At 55.5% G+C, this 20,239-nt stretch overlaps 1 protein-coding gene across 1 annotated transcript in view; it reads right to left on the reverse strand.

Annotated features, from left to right (window-relative positions):
• FBLN1 (fibulin 1) overlaps positions 1 to 20,239 on the reverse strand; it is a 33,416-nt gene that overhangs the window by 10,917 nt on the left and 2,260 nt on the right. The window contains 10 exon segments of the mRNA XM_049771756.1: positions 295 to 420; positions 1,756 to 1,884; positions 2,587 to 2,730; positions 4,486 to 4,623; positions 5,513 to 5,650; positions 7,623 to 7,724; positions 9,643 to 9,702; positions 10,084 to 10,255; positions 11,444 to 11,579; positions 14,214 to 14,319. Coding sequence (XP_049627713.1) covers positions 295 to 420; positions 1,756 to 1,884; positions 2,587 to 2,730; positions 4,486 to 4,623; positions 5,513 to 5,650; positions 7,623 to 7,724; positions 9,643 to 9,702; positions 10,084 to 10,255; positions 11,444 to 11,579; positions 14,214 to 14,319 — 1,251 coding nt within the window.

The following is a 20,239-nucleotide window of genomic DNA, read 5'->3' on the forward strand; positions in this document are numbered from 1 at the left end:
TTAGTACTGCCACAGCCACGGTATCTTTTGGGATCCCCCACCCAGTCAGTAGGCGTCTCCCAGAAGTCCGGGAAGGAGGCACTGAAACCCCATAGGGCTCAAAGCTGAGCCCCGACTCGTGAATGAGGAAATCAAGACCCTGAGAGTACAGCCCAGGCCCTGCACACTCAGCGTCTGTCGGGGGTCACCACACTGGGGCATCCACACTGCCACCACACCCACCAAACCCCCACACCACACCCCGATTCTGAGCAAGGCTGAGAAGGGCAGCCCAGGGGAGTGGGCCGGCCTCACCTTCGCAAGAGCGGCCGTCGGGGGCCAGGCGGAAGCCGGTGCTGCAGCTGCAGGCGTAGGAGCCAGGTGTGTTGGAGCAACGGTGGCTGCAAAGGCGCCCGGGGAAGCGGCGACACTCGTCTATGTCTGCAGGGGACACGGACCAGGCTCAGGCCACGGAGGCCACGGCCAATGCAACCCCGTCTGGCAGTAAAGATATGCCACACACACACACACACACACATTTACAACATACTAAACACATACATGGGAGCACACGTGTGTTTACATACGAGAACACAGCCCATGGGTGCACTGGTGTTGGAATACACATCTTCACACGTCTGCACACAACGCTAGATGTAAACCATACAGGAAGCCATCAACACATTTGAACTTGTGTCCTCATTTACACGTGAACACATCCCACATTTGCACACGTTAGTGACTATGTCAGGTACAAACAACAAACACGCACGCTTCAATACATGCAGAAACACAAGTATGTATGTGCTGTCTACGTGAGCTTGTATGTTGATACAAGGTATCTATCTGTTGATACGGGTATCTATTTGCACACTGTTGGTGAAACACATCATGTATGTGTAAACATGTACGTGTGTGGCTACATACATATCACACACATGCAGACACGCACAAACACAAGTCAACAGGAAGTAGCACACCCCGGCGGGGCAGCTGGGCAGCCTCCATCCCTCCTGCCCGACCTCCGGGCTGTGCCCCCAGAGCAGAGCGTGAGCCGGAGAAAGTCCAAAGGGCCCTGAAGGGGTGGGTGGGCAGGAAGATGAAACAAGCTTGAGCACTGTGGTTGGGAGTCTGGATTGGCCAGCGGGTGGGGCCTCTCCCCAAGGGACAGACACATCCTTGAACCAAGCCCTGTTCAATTTTTTTTTTGGTTTTTGGGCCACACCCGGCGGTGCTCAGGGGTTACTCCTGGCTGTCTGCTCAGAAATAGCTCCTGGCAGGCACGGGGGACCATATGGGACGCCGGGGATTCGAACCAACCACCTTTGGTCCTGGATCGGCTGCTTGCAAGGCGAACGCCCGGCTGTGCTATCTCTTCGGGCCCACCCTGTTCAATTTTTTAGTTTTTCGAGCCACACCTGGCAGTTCTAGGGCTCATTCCTGCCTTTGTGCTCAGGGACTGGATGTGATGTGATGTGTGTGTGATGTCTGATTGTGATACCGCAGCTGGATACCGGGTCGGGTATGTGCACAGTAAGTGCCCTGCCCACTGCGCTCTCTCTCTGACCCTTTGTTACCCTGTTTGGATGCACAATCCTAGGCCCAGTAGCCAGGGGGTAAGTGGGTGGGCGCAACAAAAAGGGGGTCTTGATCAAGCAGAGTTCCCGACCTTCAGGCACACAGTGAGGACCCCCCCCCCCCGGAGGGGGCCAGAGAGATGACGAGGTCGCTTCCCTTGGCCCCAGCCAGCTGCCCAGCCTCGAGGTGCCCACTTACCCAAACAGGTTTTGCTGGCACCGTCGAAGAAGTAGCCAGCCTGGCACTCACAGCGGAAGCTCCCCAGGGTGTTGATGCAAAGGTGGCCCCGTCCGCAGGGCTCCGAGGGCCGCTGACACTCGTCCACGTCTGTGGGGGGTGTGGAGGAGGGCAGAGAGAGGGAGAAGGGAGAGAGGGATGACAGAGAGAAGGAGAGGGGAGCGGAGGAGAGAGGTGAGCGAAGCGGCCAGGCGGTGGATGGCACAATGGCCAAGCTGAGGGGACAGGCCAGAAGCCCCCAAGCCGCTGAGAACTGTAGCTCATGGCAGGAAGAGAAGTCAGAAAAGGCCTGTCTGTGGCCAGCTTGACTTCAGAAGTAGCCGAAACAAGAGCACAGCGGGGAGGGCATTGGCCCACTGGGTTTAATCCCCAGCATCCCACAGGTCCCCTGAGCACTGCCAGCAGTGACCCCTGAGCACTGTTATGTGTCAAAAAAAAAAAAAAAGCAAAAAAAAAACTATAGAGGGCTGGAGAGATGGTATGGAGGTAGGGCGTTTGCCTTGCATGCAGGATGGTGGTTCGAATCCCTGCATCCCATATGGTCCCCCGAGCCTGCCATGAGTGATTTCTGGGTCTGAGCGGAAGGATGGACCATGGGGATCTGGCTGGGGGGGGGGTCCCTCACCCAGTTAGCAATGAGGCCATGTGGAAACGGAAAAATCACAGGGGTGGGCTTTATGTGGGGGGGTGGGACCAGGCCCACAGTGCTCATTCAATAGTGCTCAGCCAGCAGGGCCGAGAAAATAGCTCAGGATCTGGCACCTGCACCCCAATCCCCGACTTGGTACCAACCCACACAGCGTGTGCCCTCCTCGTTGAGGTGGTAGCCTCGGCCACAGGTGGGCACGTTCTTCCGGCAGGTATAGGAGCCGTCCGTGTTGATGCAGGTCTGACCCGGCGGGCAGGGGGCGCTGGTGCTCAGGCACTCATTGATGTCTGCGGGGGTAGGGGAGTGACGGACGTGCTGGACCCAGCGCTGCAGGACCCCTGGGCCCACTCGCAAACACACACTCAAACACACACACACACACACACACACACACACACACACACATACACCAGCACTCACTTCTTCCCAAACCCACTCCACACCCAGATGTCCTGCTCTTATTTTCTTCCACTCTGCAGTGCTCTGTTTATTCTCACGCCTGGCTCTGAGCTCAGGAATCACTCTTGGCAGGCTCAGGGGACCTGTGGGGTGCCGGGCATCGAACCTGGGTTGCCTGTGTGCAAGGCCAGCGCCCTCCCCGCTGTGTTAACTCTCCTGCCCTCCCACCAACGATCTTTGGGCACTGAGTTGCTGGTTCGTCACAAGGGCCCAGAGAGTGAAACTCCTTAGGCCCTGCAATGATGTGGAGTCCTGGGTACCCCCCGAATGCTAGATGTCTCCCGGAGACCCTCAAGGACATGTGATGCTGGGAATAGACCCCAGCTGCTGCATGCTGGGCTTTCCTGGGCACCCCAGGTCTCTGCCAGCTCCTGCCACATTAGGGGCCACTGGGGCTGGACCCGAATGCCAGCCCCTGCGGAGGCTCCCCTGTGCCAGCCTCAGCCGGCAGCTGATCTTTCCCTGGAGCTTTCCCAGGCACATGCAGTGAGCTCGGTGCCACCTGGCAGCCAGCTCAAAGCTGGGTTTCCTGGCACCGTGACCCAACCTCGTCCCGTTCCCTTCCAGAACCACCATCCAGCCCAGAAGCGTGTCTATGAACCCACAAGGCTCAGCAGCCCACTATTCCTCCCCCCCGCACCCCAAAATTGGTGGTTAGTGAAGGATTTCTGAGACCCTAATTTAGAGTGTGAGAAGGCCCCTGTGAAGGCCTCATGCACGCTCTCTACTCTGAGTTGCACCCCCAACCCTGGAAACGGTGATTCCGTAGAACAGGACACTGGGCGATGCTCCTGTTGAACCCAGGAACCCGTATGACAGTTTCAGAGAGAAGGAAACTGAGGCGCAAAGAAGGAAATCACCTGAGTGGGACCCTGTGGCTCCAAACTGGGGATCCCAGGCCCCAACATCATCTCACCAAGTTGGCTGGCACAGCCTGTAGGCTATTTTTATAAATAAAGCCATTTTGTTTTGTTTTGGCGCCACACCCGGCGGCGCTCAGGGCTTACTCCTGGCTCTGCACTCAGGAATCATTCCTGGTGGTGTTTGAGGGACTATATGGGATGCCAGGGGTCAAACCTGGGTTGACCACACAGGAGGCTAATGCCTTTTCTCTTGTACTACTGCTCCGGTCCCTATCAATAGTTTTTTCTTTTTTGGTTTTTGGTCTTTGGGCCACACCCTGGCGATGCTCAGGAATCCCTGAGCACTCCTGGCTCTGCACTCAGAAATTGCCCTTTGCAGGCTCAGGAGACCGTATGAGATGCTGGAATTAAACTCAGGTTGGCTGCGTGCAAGGCAAATGCCGTACTGCTGTGCTATTGCTCTGGCCCCTATAAATAATGTTCTATTGAGACCTGGCCCCTACCATCAATGCCCATCTCACCCTGGAAGGTAATTTCTGGAGCCAAGAAGATGTATCACGAACCCCTTCCAGGCTAGACACACCTACCACGACGGCCCCTTTCTCTGAAAAGCACAGGGGCCCCCTTTTCTACTACACCGTGTGCACCCCCAAATGCGAGAAACTGGAGCTGGCGCCCCACCTGGCGGAGCGGGGAGACCCTGGCGGCAGCGTGTCTTACCAATACAGCTGCCTAGTGCATCTTGTATAAAGCCGCTTTTACACTGTTGCTTGGGTCTGCAGCGGAAGGATCCCGGAGTATTCTGACAGATAAAATCGGGGAGGCAGTTATGAATACCAGTGTCGCACTCGTCAATATCTGGCGCGTCATAAAGAAAGGAGAAGGTTAGCACAGGGCCCCCGCACTCCGCGGAGCATTTCAACATCACAAAGCCTCACTCGGGACTCAGCCTCACCCCCCCACCCCCGACTGACGATGGCCAGAGCAAGGTCAAGGCCTATGGGGGGGGGGGAGTCCTAGAACACTTGTTCCCCCCCACACCCCACCCACTCCATCTCCCTCTGCAGCTCTTAGCCGCCGCCTTTCTGCTAGGTGACCGACAACTCAAGTCTTGCCTGGCTGGTTTGGGGTCGCAGAGCCTTGCCAGTGTGTCTGTCCGTCCTCAACTGCCCACCTGTTCCCCTCACAGGCAGTGGGCTTCTGGGGTGCTGTGACCCGGCCACTCTCTGCCTGAAGTTCAATGCTGTCTAGGTTCTGAGTATTCGAACACAGCTGGTCAGACCCAGGAGTTCCAGCGAGGATACAGGGCCATGGGGGGACCAGCGGGGGTTGTCTAAGCCAGTCCCCCAGATCTCCAACGCCAACGCCAGGAGTCACCCATGCGTCCAGGCAAGGGATTTTATCCTTGGCAAAGGGTTTGAAACCCAGGACAGAAAACTGCATCCTGCCAGGTCCTGTGCGCGCTGGAAAGTGCATGGCCTAGGGGTGGCAGGGTTGAGGGGTGCAGAAAGACACTGCCTCGTCCTTGTTCTGATGCCACAAGCGGGAATAAAGAACAAGCCTCGAACTTCAGGGGCCTGGAGCCCAGAAAGTCTGTGCTCGGGTCAAAGGGGGATTTTTGTTCCTGGTGAGGGCGCCTTCTCAGCGGAGCAACCCACTCCCTGCTCGGCTGCCTATCCTATAGCCACCCCTCACACACACACCCCGCCTGTGTGCCCTGCACCCTGGGGGTCGGGGCCCCTCGCACCTTTGCAGTCATTGTCCTCTGTCAGCTCGTAGCCGGTGCCGCAGCTGCTGTCGCGCTGACACCGGAAGGAGCCCATGGTGTTGATGCAGGATTCACCCAGCCGGCACGTGTGGGTGCCCGTGATGCACTCGTTGATATCTAGGAGAGGGACAGACAGACGTAGTGAAGAGAGGAGAGAAAGAGGAGAGAGTGGAGAAAGGAAGGAAGGAAGAAAGGAAGGAAGGAAGGAAGGAAGGAAGGAAGGAAGGAAGGAAGGAAGGAAGAAAGAAAGAAAGAAAGAAAGAAAGAAAGAAAGAAAGAAAGAAAGAAAGAAAGAAAGAAAGAAAGAAAGAAAGAAAGAAAGAAAGAAAGAAAGAAAGAAAGAAAGAAAGAAAAGAGAGAAAGAAAGGAAAGAGAGGAGAGAGAGAAAGAAAGAGAGAAAGAAAGAGAAAGAAAGAAAGAAAGAAAGGAAAGAAAGAAAGAAAGAAAGGAAAGAAAGAAAGAAAGGAAAGAAAGAAAGGAAAGAAAGAGAAAGAAAGAAAGAAAGAAAGAAAGAAAAGAAAGAAAGAAAGAAAGAAAGAAAGAAAGAAAGAAAGAAAGAAAGAAAGAAAGAAAGAAAGAAAGAAAGAAAGAAAGAAAGAAAGAAAGAAAGAAAGAAAGAAAGAAAGAAAGAAAGAAAGACAGGAGAGGAAAGAGAAGATAGAGGAGACGCAGACAGAAAGACACAGACAGGAGAGAAAGGAGAGAGGAAAGAAAGAAAGAGGAGAGACAGAGAGAAAAAGACAGACAGAGAGACAGACACAGACAGGAGAGATTGAAGAGAAAGAAAGAGAAGAGAGAAGAGACAGACAGACAGGAGAGAGAGGAGAGAAAGAAAAAAAAGAAACAGAGAAAGAAAGAGACAGAAGAGAGGAGAGAAAGAAAAGAGAGAGAGAGACAGAGACAGAGACAGAGAGAGAGACAGAGAGATGCTATCAGCACAGTGGCATGACCCTGGGCTCCCAGTACTGCACCCACTCTGCACGGGGGCCCCTAGGATTGTCCCAGCACCACCCAGTCCCCCCCAGCCCCAGCCAAAAGCGGCCCCTGAGCACCACCAGGTGTGGCCCCCAAAGCAGAAACTGAGTGAAAAACGCAGATCCTGGTGCCTGCCTGGAGGCACCTACTGAAGCCGAGTGGGGCTGAAGGACACTGTGCTGGCCCACCACAGATGGGCAAATTCCAGCTCTGCACACACACACACACACACACACACACACACACACACACACACACAGTAAATCCTGACTCTGGTCTCCCCCATGTGTACACACACACACACACACACACACACACACACACACACTGTAAATCCTGACTCTGCTCTCCCCCATGTGTAAATTGTTTAAATCTTGGCTCTACACACACACACACACACACACACACACACACACTGTAAATCCTGACTGCTCTCCCCCATGTGTAAATTGTTTAAATCTTGGCTCTACCCTGCAGCCCAGCCCAGCTCAGCCCAGCAGGGGGCGCTGAAAATCAAACACTGGGCTTTCTTTTAGTTTTGCTTTGGGGCCCGCACCTGGCAGTGCTCAGGGGCTACTCCTGGCTCTGGGCTCAGGAATCACTCCTGGCAGGCTCCGGTGACCCTCTGGGGTGCGGAGCATCGAACCCGGGCTGGCCACGTGCAAGGGCAATGCCCTTCTGTTGTGCTATAGCTCCGGCCCCAAGCACCAAGCTTTCTGCAAGTTCCGTCCACTCACCACTCCTCCTCTCAGGTCTAAGCTCCAAGACCCCCCAGACTCTGTTCTGAAGCCTTTGAGGTACCTGAGTTCCCTGTTGACTGCTGTCCTCTCCTCCATCCCCCGCATCTCTCAGGCCCAGGCCACCAGCCGAGCCCCCTTGGAAGCGAGCCAGAACCTCGCCCTGGTGTGCAGTGTGTTAACTGACTTTCCCAGTTAAGAGTTGGGCTCCGGGTTGCATGTGCCTTCCATGTGTGCTCTCCAGAATGTGTTCCCTGGCCATTCTCCTTAATAAGTGATCCCAGGTGAGTGCTCCCCAGCATGTGCTCATCTAGGAGTGCTCCCCAAGCGTACCCCAGCATATGCTCCCCAACGAGTACTCCCCGGTGAGTGCTCACCCTCGCAGGACACGCCGTCCGCCTGCAGCTGGTAGCCCACAAAGCAGGAGCACAGGACGCCCTCCCCCGTGTCGCGACACTGCTGCTTGCACGGCCCGCCACCTGCGAGTGAAAAGAGGCGTCAGTCCGCATCCCCAGAGCCGCAGGGTGGGTCCCAGCACCCCTAGGAGCTGCCACTCTGCTTGTCCTCGGAGAAGGGACACAGTGGACAGTAGTGGGCGCCGTCATCACAGGAGCACCGGGTGCAGCCTAGACCCCCAAAAGGCTCCTCAGGATGGGGCCCCACTGCCCGCTGCCCCTCCACTGCCCCTCGCCTAGTGTGAACCGCACTCCTCTGCCCTTATGCGATGTAGCTGGAATAGTGCTCAGTGCTCAGAGCCTCATCGGGACACATGTAATCAATCAGTTTGGGGGTCGCCCAGGCCTTGGGCCCAGCTGCCCCTCTGGCCACTTCCTGTCTCCCTGCCCCAGCTGGGCCTCCAGCATCGGGGGAGACCCTCCCCACAGTTCTTGAGGAGTCTCAGCAGCTTCTCCCCAGGGAGACCACCCCAACCCCACCCAGGCACTGTGGCTTTCTGGGGGCCGATGAGAAGGGACCTCTCTGCTTCCTGCCCTGTCAGACCACATCCTGCAGTGATTTCAAACAAGGCCAGCTAGGACCAGCTGCTGGACACACTGTGGTGTGGCGCAGCCAGGCCAGACACGCTGGAATGTTCCATGAAAGAAAAGCATAGTCTGGGGCCCGGAGAGATAGCACAGCGGCGTTTGCCTTGCAAGCAGCCGATCCAGGACCAAAGGTGGTTGGTTCGAATCCCGGTGTCCCATATGGTCCCCCGTGCCTGCCAGGAGCTATTTCTGAGCAGACAGCCAGGAGTAACCCCTGAGCACCGCTGGGTGTGGCCCAAAAACCAAAAAAAAAAAAAAAAAGAAAAGCATAGTCTGTTTTGCTTTGTTTTGTTTTGGTTTGGTTTGGGGGCCACACCCAAGGCTGTTCAAGGGTTACTCCCGGCAGTATTTAGTGAAGTCTATGTGATGCTGATGATCGAACCCAGGTCAGCCACGTGCAAGGCAAACAAACGCCCTACCGATGTGCTATTGCTCGGACCCCATGAGAAGTGCAGTTTTGTTTTGTTTTGTTTTTGTTTTTGTACCACACTCTGCGGTGCTCAGGGGTTCCTCCTGGTTCTGCACTCAGAAGTCACTCCTGGGGGCCGGCGAGGTGGCGCTAGAGGTAAGGTGTCTGCCTTGCAAGCACTAGCCAAGGAAGGATCGAGGTTTGATCCCCCGGCATCCCATATGGTCCCGCCAAGCCAGGGGCAATTTCTGAGCGTTTAGCCAGGAGTAACCCCTGAGCATCAAATGGGTGTGGCTGAAAAAAACAAAAAACAGAAATCACTCCTGGCAGGCTCGGGGAACTATATGGAATGCTGGAGCTGTAACCCAGGTCTGTCCTGGGTGGGCCGCGTGCAAGGCAAACACCCAATCACTGTGCTACCACTCCAGCCCCCACGAGAACAGCAGTTTTACCTGCGGAAAGGGAACCTACACGACCTGTTTCCAGGCTGCATGTTCCCCTCTGTTAACAGTGGGAAATGGTGGGCCCGGAGAGATAGCACAGCGACGTTTGCCTTGCAAGCAGCCAATCCAGGACCAAAGGTGGTTGGTTCGAATCCCGGTGGTCCATATGGTCCCCCGTGCCTGCCAGGAGCTATTTCTGAGCAGATAGCTAGGAGTAACCCCTGAGCACCACCAGGTGTGACCCAAAAACAAACAAAAAAAAAACAACAAAAAAGTGGGAATTGGGGTCCAGGACACCTACTGATGCCCCAGCCCCGGCTGTAGCCTGCCTGCTAAGTTTGATCCCCGGGGTCCCTCACCAACCCCCAAATCTAGCTTCCATGAGGAAAGGGAGGAGTTGGGAGCCGGAGACCTAGCACCGCTGCTCAGCCAACCCTGAGCTCAGACTTCGAAGGAGATCCACCGCACAGACTCCCCTTCCAGAAGGTTCCTCCAGGCTCACCTCGGCAGCGGTCGTTCAGGTAGGGGTCATCCATGTCCTCCATCGCCCCAGAGATCTTAGCTAAGGGGAGGGGAGCAGAGACCAAGTTATCAGGGCACGAGCCCGTCCCATGGAAAGAAACCTCCCAATGTTGTGTTGATTTGTTTTTAAGGCTACACCCTGCAGTGCCTGTGTATGACTGGTGTGTCCAGGGTGTGTGTAACTGACTGTGTGTATGCAGGTGTGTGTATGTCTGCACATGTGTAAGAGTGTGTGTGTGTGTGTGTGTGTGTGTGTGAATTGTGAGTATGCGTGTGTGTAGACAAGGAACCCTGGATGAGCCACCCCCGTGTCACAGAGCAGTAAACAGGCTCTTGTCCTTGTGTACCGACAGCGCCAGGTACGCTCGAGACCCACGTCTGACCCCCAACACCCAGGCCCCCAAACCCCTCCAGGACGTACGGGGCTCGGGGAGGTCAGCAACGTGGCCCGGGGGGAGCTCGGCCGGCTCGTGGCCCTTGACGCAGCAGGCGCGGAACACCAGCCCGCACTGGTAGCCCACCATGAGGCTGGACTCGCAGCTCTGGCCCCGGGCCTGGGCCGCCTTGCCCAGCAGGCAGCAGTGGCAGCACCTCTGTGGAGACAGGAGACAGGAGCGGGTGCTGCAGAGGAAGCCTGCCCAGGGCTGGGGGGCTGGGGCAGCGCCCACACCCACTCAGACCCCCGCCCCTGCAGCCCCATCCCCTGGGCAAAGGTGCCTGGACACAGCGATGGCTGGTCACCGCCTGCACAGACAACTGGAGCCGGTGCCCGAGCCCTGAGCAGCTGTGCTGGGAACAAGGCCAGGCGTGGCAAAGCAGGCTCACTGGATTCACTTCTGCTTCCAGACAGTGGGGGGGTGGGAGGCCTGGCCCCCGCAACCCCATTTCCCAAAGTCATCCTCAGCCCAGGGACCACTTACACCCTGAGGCTAGAAAAGACCCAATTTAGTCCTGATGTCATGAGGAAGGAAGGATGTGGGTGGGGGGCATGAGACGGGATGCGCCATCCACCCCAGAGGGCCAATGCCCCTTCGCTGCCATGTCCACCCCCTCCAGGACCTGAGTGACTCCCATCTGGAAAACATACCATAGCTCGCCCCACCCTAGACAACCACAGGTGCTCTCTGTCTCTCCCCAACTCAGCTGGCCTAGCCTGATCCCCAAGTACCTTCTAGCAGGGCTGAGGCAGGGAGAAGGTGGGTTCTGGCCCCAAATCTTCCACTGCCCTGCAGAGAAAAATCTGGACAGGGCACCCCAGACTCTGACCGTTCCTTGTCTTGCTGCTGGAAATACACCCCCAGATCCAAATCCTCTCCTGCAGGAACTCACCCCATCCCAGGCACCCCTGCACCCAGCCCAGGAGGGCCATGTCCATTGGTGTGGCCTGTTTTCTCACTCCAGCACCCCACAAAGATGCAGGGGCCAGGGCCCTCTCGGAGCCTCAGTTTCCTCTTCCAGAGATCTGGAAGGGAAGTTCTGTGACCAGAAGCTTTAAAGGGGACAGATTCACAGAGTGATAGCAAAGCGGCAGGGCATTTGCCTTGTATGTGGCCAACCCAGGATGGACCCCAGTTCGATTCCCAGAATCCCATATGATCTCCCGAGCCTGCCAGGAGTGATTTCTGAGCACAAAGCTAGGAGGAACCTCTGAGCGCTGCCGGGTTTGACTTAAAAAAATAAATAAAAACAAAGAGGCCAGATTCTGAGCTTCAGCCATGAGAGTGGGAGAAAGATAAGCAAAGGGAGATAGGGAGATCTCGGCCTCCAGGGGGCACCCTCACCTTCACAATCATGGCCTCCAGGCTGCTGTTATCGGCCAGTGTGACCGCGCAGTCCTCCTGCTCGCTAGCCAGGTTGATGCCACTAGCGCAAAACAGCTCCTCCACCTGGTTCTGGCAGCACTGCTCCTGGACCATCCTGCGGCAAAGGGCACTGTCAGGGGGCCAGGGCATAGACGGGGGGGGGGGGGGGGGGGGCACCCCACCCTCCTCACCCCAGATCACCAGGAAGGGGCTCCGCTCATGTGCAGAGACTAAGGCTGCCTGCCTGGGTAGCTTTCCAGAGTGGGTGTCACTTGGGACCACACTGACTGCTCCCAAGTTCTGGTCTCCCCACACAATGCCTGTTTCCCAAAGCCCATCTGGTGGCCAGCCTGGGGCCAGAAGAAGCCCAGATCTTCCCAGTTCTTTTCCGGTCTCAGGGCAACCGTTTCCAGTGGAGCTTCACAAGAAATGAGGATGGTGAATAAGGATGGTACCAGCTGTGGCTTCCTTACACTTCAGACCGGTGAGCTGGGCACCCCAAACCTGTCTAAAGGCAAAGCCTAGCAAGGCAGGAGGGGCACCAACCTGAGCCAATGAGAGAAGGTGCCCCTTTGGACCCCATGCCAGCCAGGCACTTCCTGCCTTCACCCACCTCTGCTTTCTCGGGCGCCGGGAAGGGTCTCTCTGACCTGTTTTCTCTGACATGCACTCGCCTCTCAGGATGTTCTGAGAAATGCAGTCAGGAAGCCTCTTCATTAGGAGGTGCCCCAGGCAGGCATGTCATGGCAAAGTCACTCCCTACCCAGACTGTGGTGTTGGGTTTCAGGGAGAAAAAAACAGAGTCCATCCATCCATCCACTCATCCATCCATCATCATCATCATTCATCCATCATCATCCCCATTATTTATTCATTTACCCACCCATGTATACACATATAACCCTTGTGTATCACCCATCCATCTCTCTTTCACCATCAATCCACTCATCCATCAGCCCATCCATCTACCCACCCATTCACCCACAAAATAACCATCCACCATCCATCCGCCCGCCCACACTCCATCCATCCACACATCCATCTACCTATCCACCCATCCACGTAATCACCCATCTTCCATCCATACACCCATCCATCCACCCACCCATCTACCTATCCACCTATCCATATGCCCATCCACCTAACCATCCACCATCCATCCATCAACCCACTCATCCATCCACCCACCCACCCACCCATCCATCCATCCATCCATCCATCCACAGGGCACCAGGTTAAACAGAGAACAAGCCATATTCAGGAAGTGGAGAAACTGCTTGTGGGTGCAAAGGTAAAAGGGTCCAGTTGCTGTGGAAACCACTTGGTGGTACCTCAAATATAACTGCAAAAATAAAAACTCCCCTGGGGTCCAGCGATCCTGCTTCCGAGGAGAAACTCCAAAACAGTGGACAGAGGGCCATGGACATGGCAAAGCGGTGGGAGTACATGCACTGCAGAGAGGCCCTGAATTCCATCCCTCGCATCACCTAGTCCCCTAGGCACCAGCAGATAGGACCCTAGTACCTCTGAGCACCATTGGGAGTGACCCAGTCCCTGGATAAGTGCTGAATGTGGCCCCTACCGCATGGCAGTCCCTACTCTCAGCCCCTCGTGCCCAATGGAGAGACCTGAATTCCTGATTCAAGTGGAGGTGGTGGAACAAAAGCCCTGAGAGCTGGGGGTGGGGGGGTGTCTGTGGCCCGAGCACCTCAATGGATAGGGCACTGCAAGGCCGTGACAGACACAGACACCGGCTGGCATGCAGGGGAGCTCAGAAAGTCTGAGTTTGGAAACCTGGTTTTCCATCTGTAGAGATTTTCTTTTTTGTTTTGTTTTTGGTTTGTGGGCCACACCCAACGGTGCTCAGGGCTCACTCCTGACTCTGCACTCAGGAGCCACTCCTGGTGGTGCTTACGAGATTATATGTGATGCCAGGATCAACTGCCTCCAAGATAAATGCCTTCCCTTATTAGGGTCCCTCATTCCCCTTGGTCTTTTGCTTTTTGGGCCACACCCAGAAGTGCTGAGGGTCAGAGGATGTGAGGGTAGAACCAGGGCTTCTTCATACCAAGCCTGCAAACAGCCCTGAGTCACCTCTGAGTTCAGAGGCTCTGCCTCTGTTACAGGAGCCCAAAAATGCCGCAGAGCTCATCCACTGAGGGATGGGACGAATGGAATCATCAGGTCGAGCAGGAGTGGGTTTGGGGCTCTGGCTGGGTTTGAAACCCAGCACCCTACAGACTTTCATGCACCCCAGGAATGGCCCAGGGCCTACCACTGGGCTGTAGCCCCCAAATGAAAAATTGAAAAGTTAGGGTCGGAGCAATAGCACAGCAGTAAGGCATTTGCCTTGCACGTGACCAACCCAGGACAGACCCAAGTTGATCCCCAGCATCCCATATGGTCCCCCAAGACTGCCAGGAGCGATTTCTGAGTGCAGAGCCAAAAGGAACCCCTGAGCGCCAATGGGTGTGGCCCAAAATACAAAAACAAATAAAATATTAAAAAGTACAGCCAGGCCATGCTGGGGTGTGAAGGTACCCACATAGGTGTCCTCAAAGCAGGCTTGGTCACACTGTCTTCTCACCCCCACTCCCACCCCCACCTGACACCCTCTGGGCTGTGAGCAGAAAGTCCCAATACTCTGCCACCCAAGGAAGGACGTGCCGGGCCAGCCGAGTGGCAGCAAGAAGGGAAGGTGACTGCTTATTCCCCATTGCCTGGTGGGCCCTGTCAGCACCCCATGCACCTGCACTCCCGGGACACTGCAGTGCGAGGCTCTGGGCAGCTCTTCTGCTGCGTGGCCGTGTGGTGTCCCTCAGCGCAGCAGGTCTCCATGGTGACGTCGGTGTCCACTGTGTGGGGAGAGAGAGTAAGGGGGAGTGGAGACCCTAGCCCCAGGGCCCCCAGCCCTGGCCCGAGTCTCCCCTGTGTCTCCACAGCTCACAGGTGAGTGGCTGTAGAGACAAACCCTGTCCACACAACAGCCCGTCTACACAGTGAAAGAGTAAACATGGCATCCCCGTCCACATGGCACCTGTTACGCAGCGACACGGTCTACACTGCATCCCAGTCCACCCAGACAGATCCCTGCCGATGTGAAGGCCAGGGGCAGGAGCAGAGGGAACCTCCTGGCACCCAGGGGTGCCCAGGACCAAGCCATGAACCCCATGGACCAGCTGGTTGGTCTGTGGCTCTCGAGACCATAGGGCGACTCTTCAGGTCTCCCCACTCCCCAACTCCCCAAGCAGTTTCTTCTCTGCTCCGCACAGCCCGGCACATGGCATTGGGTGCATGTTCAGAAATGACACCACCCCACCACCACAAAGTGCCCAGACCCCTTTATTGTCCTTCAACACCTTCACTAGATTTTCACTGTCCCCACCCGCACCCCGTTTGCTGGCCGGTAGGTGCCTTAATCCCGGCCAAGGGTCATCATTGTCAGACATGTACTCGCCTTCCCTTGTCTTATCTCTTGTTTCCTAGAAGTGAATCACCCAGATTTGGTCTCTCTCTGGATTTGCTTAATCAGCTAGCCCCTGGGGAGGTGGGGGGGGGGACACCCCTGGCCAGCAAGGTCAGGCAAGTCACCCTGAGCTGAAGCATCCACAGAGCGAGGCCCAGAGACGCTCCTGTCCTCAGAGGAGAGACAATCTCACTCAGACCCAGCACGCCCACACACACACAGCGTGCACACACATTGTGCTCAAGTCTGCACACAAACACGCATATACGTGTGTGCCCATGAACACAATACACACACACACACACACACACACACGTGGGCTCTGCATACTCATATCCACCCAAGCCTCGGGCCTGGGGAACCCTGGGCTGACAGGAGGGGCCTCCTGTGGCCCCCATGTCCAGACCCCTGTGGGAGGGCGCACGGGCACCCACAATCCCTGTGGCCTAGGCTAAAGTGACCCTTGGGCAGGACCATCCTGGGGGGCCTACAGAGGACACAGCCTCACCCCTCTGTCACAGCTGGTGGGCTCAACAGCCCAACTGAGCTCTGACTCTGAGACACTCCGTGACCCCCACCCTTGGCTGACTGAGCCCACAGGGGGCAGTCTGTGAGAGGCATGCTGTGTCTGAGGCTGTAGAACTCTGCTGGAAGGAAGCAGACACACAGCTACTGTTTGTGCAAAGCGTGAAGGAGGGCCTTGGAGAGGCACTAAGGGTCGGGCTCCGAGGCAGGAGCTGGCAGAGGTGTGGGGGTGCCCGCCCAGGAAGCCCTGAGGGTGGCCCCCTCAATGTCCTACACCCCCACTCCTTTTTTTCCTTGGATTTTGGGCTACACCCAGAGGCATTTAGGGGTTCCTCCTTGCTTTGCGCTCAGGAATCACTCCTGGCAGGCTTAAGGGACCTATGGTACACCAGTGATCGAAGCCAGGTCAGCCACATGCAAGTAAAAGCACTGCCCACTGTGCTATCTCTCTGGCCCTATATCCCACCCCAACTCCTTACGTCACCAAACCAGGCCCCTGGGGTCACAACTCAAGGCATTCATGTCCAGTCACTCACATCAACAATTAAGAATGAGGGGCTGAAGAGATAGCACAGCAGCGTTTGCCTTGCAAGCAATTAAGAATGAGGGGCTGGAGAGATAGCACAGTGGCGTTTGCCTTGCAAGCAGCTGACCCAGGACTTAAGGTGGTTGGTTCGAATCCCGGCGTCCCATATGGTCCCCCATGCTTGCCAGGAGCTATTTCTGAGCAGATAGCCAGGAGTAACCCCTGAGCACTGCAGGGTGTGGCCAAAAAAACAAAAACAAACAAACAAAAAAGAATTAAGAACAAACAGCTCTGGGCTAGGAAGAGGCTCAAAGCCGGGTTCCCTGCAGCACAGGATGTGGCGGGGGGGGGGGGGGGCTGAAGACCATCAGATTGGCCCATATTCCCCCAACACCACCGCATCCTCAGGCCTCCACTGAACCTCCACTCAGCCAGCCAAACCTCCCAGGTTCCCTTGGAGACCTGAAAAGAGAAGCCAGGGCAGCTGGACCCCCAGAAAAGATGCACCAGAAACGTCATGGGGGGCAGAGAGATAGTACAGAGATCCCCGGAATCCCAGAGGGTCCCCCAAGCATCATCAGAAATGATTCCTGAGCACAGAGCCAGGAGGAAGCCCTGAGCACCGCCGAGTGTGGTCCCAAAGGAAAAACAAACCAAACCAAACAGAAAAATCATGGGGCCACAAAGGTAGGAATACAGCAGTGAACACACTTCCATTGCACACGGCTGACCCCGGTTGGATCCCCGACACCCCCATATAATTCCCCAAGCACCCAAGCACTGAGCACAGAGCCAGGAGCCAGCCCTGAGCACAGCTGGTGTGGCCCCCAAACAAACAAACAAACAAAAAAACAACCCAGAATTACCATTTCCCCTCGACAGCCCCATCTCATAGCCCCTCTATGATTCACTGCAGGAACACCGATATGACCAAACTCAAGGAACACCCCAATTTAACAGAATGTTCAGCCACCAACAGACCTTACTAAACCTCTGTCATTGTATTAATGACTTCATTGAAGATACAGTAGTTTTCACAAATGTGTTTGCTACTTTATTTCTTTTTTCTTTCTTTTTGATCTTAAAACCTTCTTTACATTTTTCCTTTCTTTTATTTTTCAATAACTTTATTTTTCAATGCTCATTCATCTGGAAACAAAATTTATTATAGTCAGTTAGATCAACTATGTGATTCCTTTTATTTAAATAAAGCAGGGCCCGGAGAGATAGCCGCTTTGCCTTGCAAGCAGCCGATCCAGGACCAAAGGTGGTTGGTTCGAATCCCGATGTCCCATAGGGTCCCCCGTGCCTGCCAGGAGCTATTTCTGAGCAGACAGCCAGGAGTAACCCCTGAGCACCACCGGGTGTGGCCCAAAAAACAAAAACAAAAAAAAATAATTAAATAAATAAGTAAAGCAAAAGAAAGTGGGGGGGAAAAAAAGCTCAAACAACTAAACAAACAGCCTTAATAGGCCTCATTGTGCCTCAGTAGGAAGGTTCTGAAAGGTTCTGCCTCAAACTCTAATCTCCTGTCAAAATGGTTTTATAAGACTCTCCCAAGAAGTGCTCAAGGGTTGGAGCCAGACCAGGCAGTACAAGGCCTCACAGACAGAGAGTGGCCCAGCTGAGGGACTGGGATGCAAAGGTACCCCAGAGTGGTGTTGGGACGCTGGCCTGGTGAAGGCAGAGAGGGAATCAGGGCGATGCCCTCATGCTGTCCCCACTGGTCCCACAGTCTGTGGTGGATAGTGTCTGGCCCCCAGGAAGGACACCAGTGAATCTTGCCTTGGCTGACCCAACCCTGATGCTGATGCCTCTGGCTGATTTCTGGGGCCCTTGCAGGCTGCTCTCCCAAACTCAGGGTGCTGGCTGCACAACAAATAAGAGAAAAGATTCCCAAAGGGTTGGCACAGGGGAAGGGAGGCAGAACCTGTCATGCAGTAGACACCAAGTCAGTCACTGATAGAAGCCTCTGGACACCACCAGGAGGCGCTCTTGAGTAGAGCCAGGAATCGCTCCAGAGCACAGAATGGGGTGGCCAACCTCTACCTCGCAGAGAGACAGGGGAGAGACGGGAGAGGAGGGAGGAGCCTTGAGCCCCCCAACATTTCTCCAGCTCACCCCTCTTCTCCCAGGACACGATCACACAGACCAGCGTGAGAGTCCACTTCCTGCAACCGTTGTGATGACTTGGCCCCAAGCTCAAAATCCCACTGAAAAATCCCCGTGAGCTTCTGTGGAGACAGGCCTTCCACTCGAGGGAGGGGCGGATGAGGACAGAGCGTGGCACCCCCACCCCGAGCCACCAAGGCTCCATCTCCGAACTCCCAGCCATCAGCCCCAGAGGTCAGCGGCCCAGGGCTGCGACCCAGAAAGGTCTGGAACCTCCTGAGTAGAAAGAAGTCGAACGGGAGGGACCAATCACTCTGCCCCAGAGTCAGCCAGCCCCCATCCCTCACCCTGCTGAGTCATTCCCAGGCCCTGCACCTTTTTATTTTAGGGTGGGGGCATTTTGGGGTAGGGGCAGTGCTCAGGGCTTACTTCTTCCTGGCTCTGTGCTCAGGGATCACTCCTGGAGGGTTCAAGGGACCATATGGAGGTGCCAGGAATTCAACCAGAATCTTCCACTTGCAAAGCAAGCGCCCTACGGAGGAATGTCTCTTGGTGTGGGTTATCTCTCTAAGGCGCTATCTCTCTGTACAATACACATTATCTCCCTGTACAGCGTTATCTCTATAATGGCACTATCTCTCAGCATAGGATATCTCTCTGACGCCACCTTATATCTCTGACGACACCATCTCTCAGCACTGCCCTATATCTCTGGCTCATGTACCCTTTAAAACAAATGTTTAGCCAGGCCTGTTAGCATTGTTGAGAGGGGTACAAATTAAAAACACACATAGATTTGGGACCGAAGCAATAGAACAGAGGGGAGGGCATTCGCCTTACACCACCCAAATTCAATCCTCGGCATCCCATAGGGTCCTCCAAGCCTGGGGTAATTTCTGAGCGCAGAGCCAGGAGGAACCCTTGAGCACCACAGGGTGTGGCCCTCCCCCCAAAAAACACAGATTTTTAACAACGTGAATTCTCTTTCATTTTTTTGTTTGTGTTGAGGCCATGTTTGTGCTACTCAGGTATACTCGGGGCGCTGTGTCCATCGGTCGAACAGGGTCAGCTGTGAGCAAGGCCAGCCCCATCCCTCCAACCTCTCCATCTCCCACACCCTCGTCCTCAAGGCCGGGGATCCTGGTTATGCAGTTGGGGCACAGGCAATGCTCCCCATTCCCAGCTCACTCACCTGCACCCCATTGATCCCCCGGTCCCATCTGGGCCCGGGGTGACCTACAGTGACTGTCAACCCTAACTGCTGGGTGTGTGCCCACCTGGGGGAGGGGGCTCCTAGCATGGGGGACTGAGTGGGGCCCCCGAAGTATCAGTCACAGCCTGTGTCCCTATCTGGAAGGTCACGGCTGCAGAGATCCGGGCCTAGAGACTGGAAGCGCCCAGGACACGGCCATCAGGGGACATATTAATGGACAGGAAGGGGCCAGATGCAGCTCTTTGGGGCCTGCAAAACAGTGGATGATTCTGTGCCAAGTACCGGAACCCCATAGCATGTGACGCCCAAGTTCCAGGCAGCCACGTGTCCCCTCCTGGCCCCTGACCCCTAACTGTTGCTTCGTAAATGTAGGAACAGTGTGGGCAGGAAGGGGACTCCAGCTTTCAGGAACTAATTGGAGGAATTAAGGGGACAAGCAGCCAATCCAGACAGACTCACAGTTCCTCCCCTTTCTGTGCCTCAGTTTCCCCTCTGGTGTAAGGAGAGTGAGCCAGGGTCTGCATCCCGGTAGACAAGACCTCCCTCACCATACCCCAGGCCCAGAGGACTTGATACTGGCTCTAGTCTATTATATCTTTGCTCCCCCCAGGAGATGCAGGGACCCCCCCAAAAAAAAAAAACCTGACCCCTTCACTGGGGGCAGAGCATAAGCATAGGAGGGAGGACATCTGCCCACACATGGCCAGCACTAGTTTGATCCCGGCATCCCATAGGATCCCCCAAGCCTGCCAGGAGGAACCCCTGAGCGCTGACTGTTGGGTGTGACCCCAAAACAAAGAAAAAGATAAATAAACTTTTATTGGTTGTTTTTTAGTGGGTTCACCCAAGCAATGTCCCCAGGTTCCCTTATGCTGCTCCTGGCATCCCCTCTGTCAGTAGATGTGGCCAAGCTGGGCCCAGGGGTGCTGGGGT

This window comes from Suncus etruscus, chromosome 4, assembly GCF_024139225.1.
Source record: "Suncus etruscus isolate mSunEtr1 chromosome 4, mSunEtr1.pri.cur, whole genome shotgun sequence".
NCBI classification, from domain to species: Eukaryota; Metazoa; Chordata; class Mammalia; order Eulipotyphla; family Soricidae; genus Suncus; species Suncus etruscus.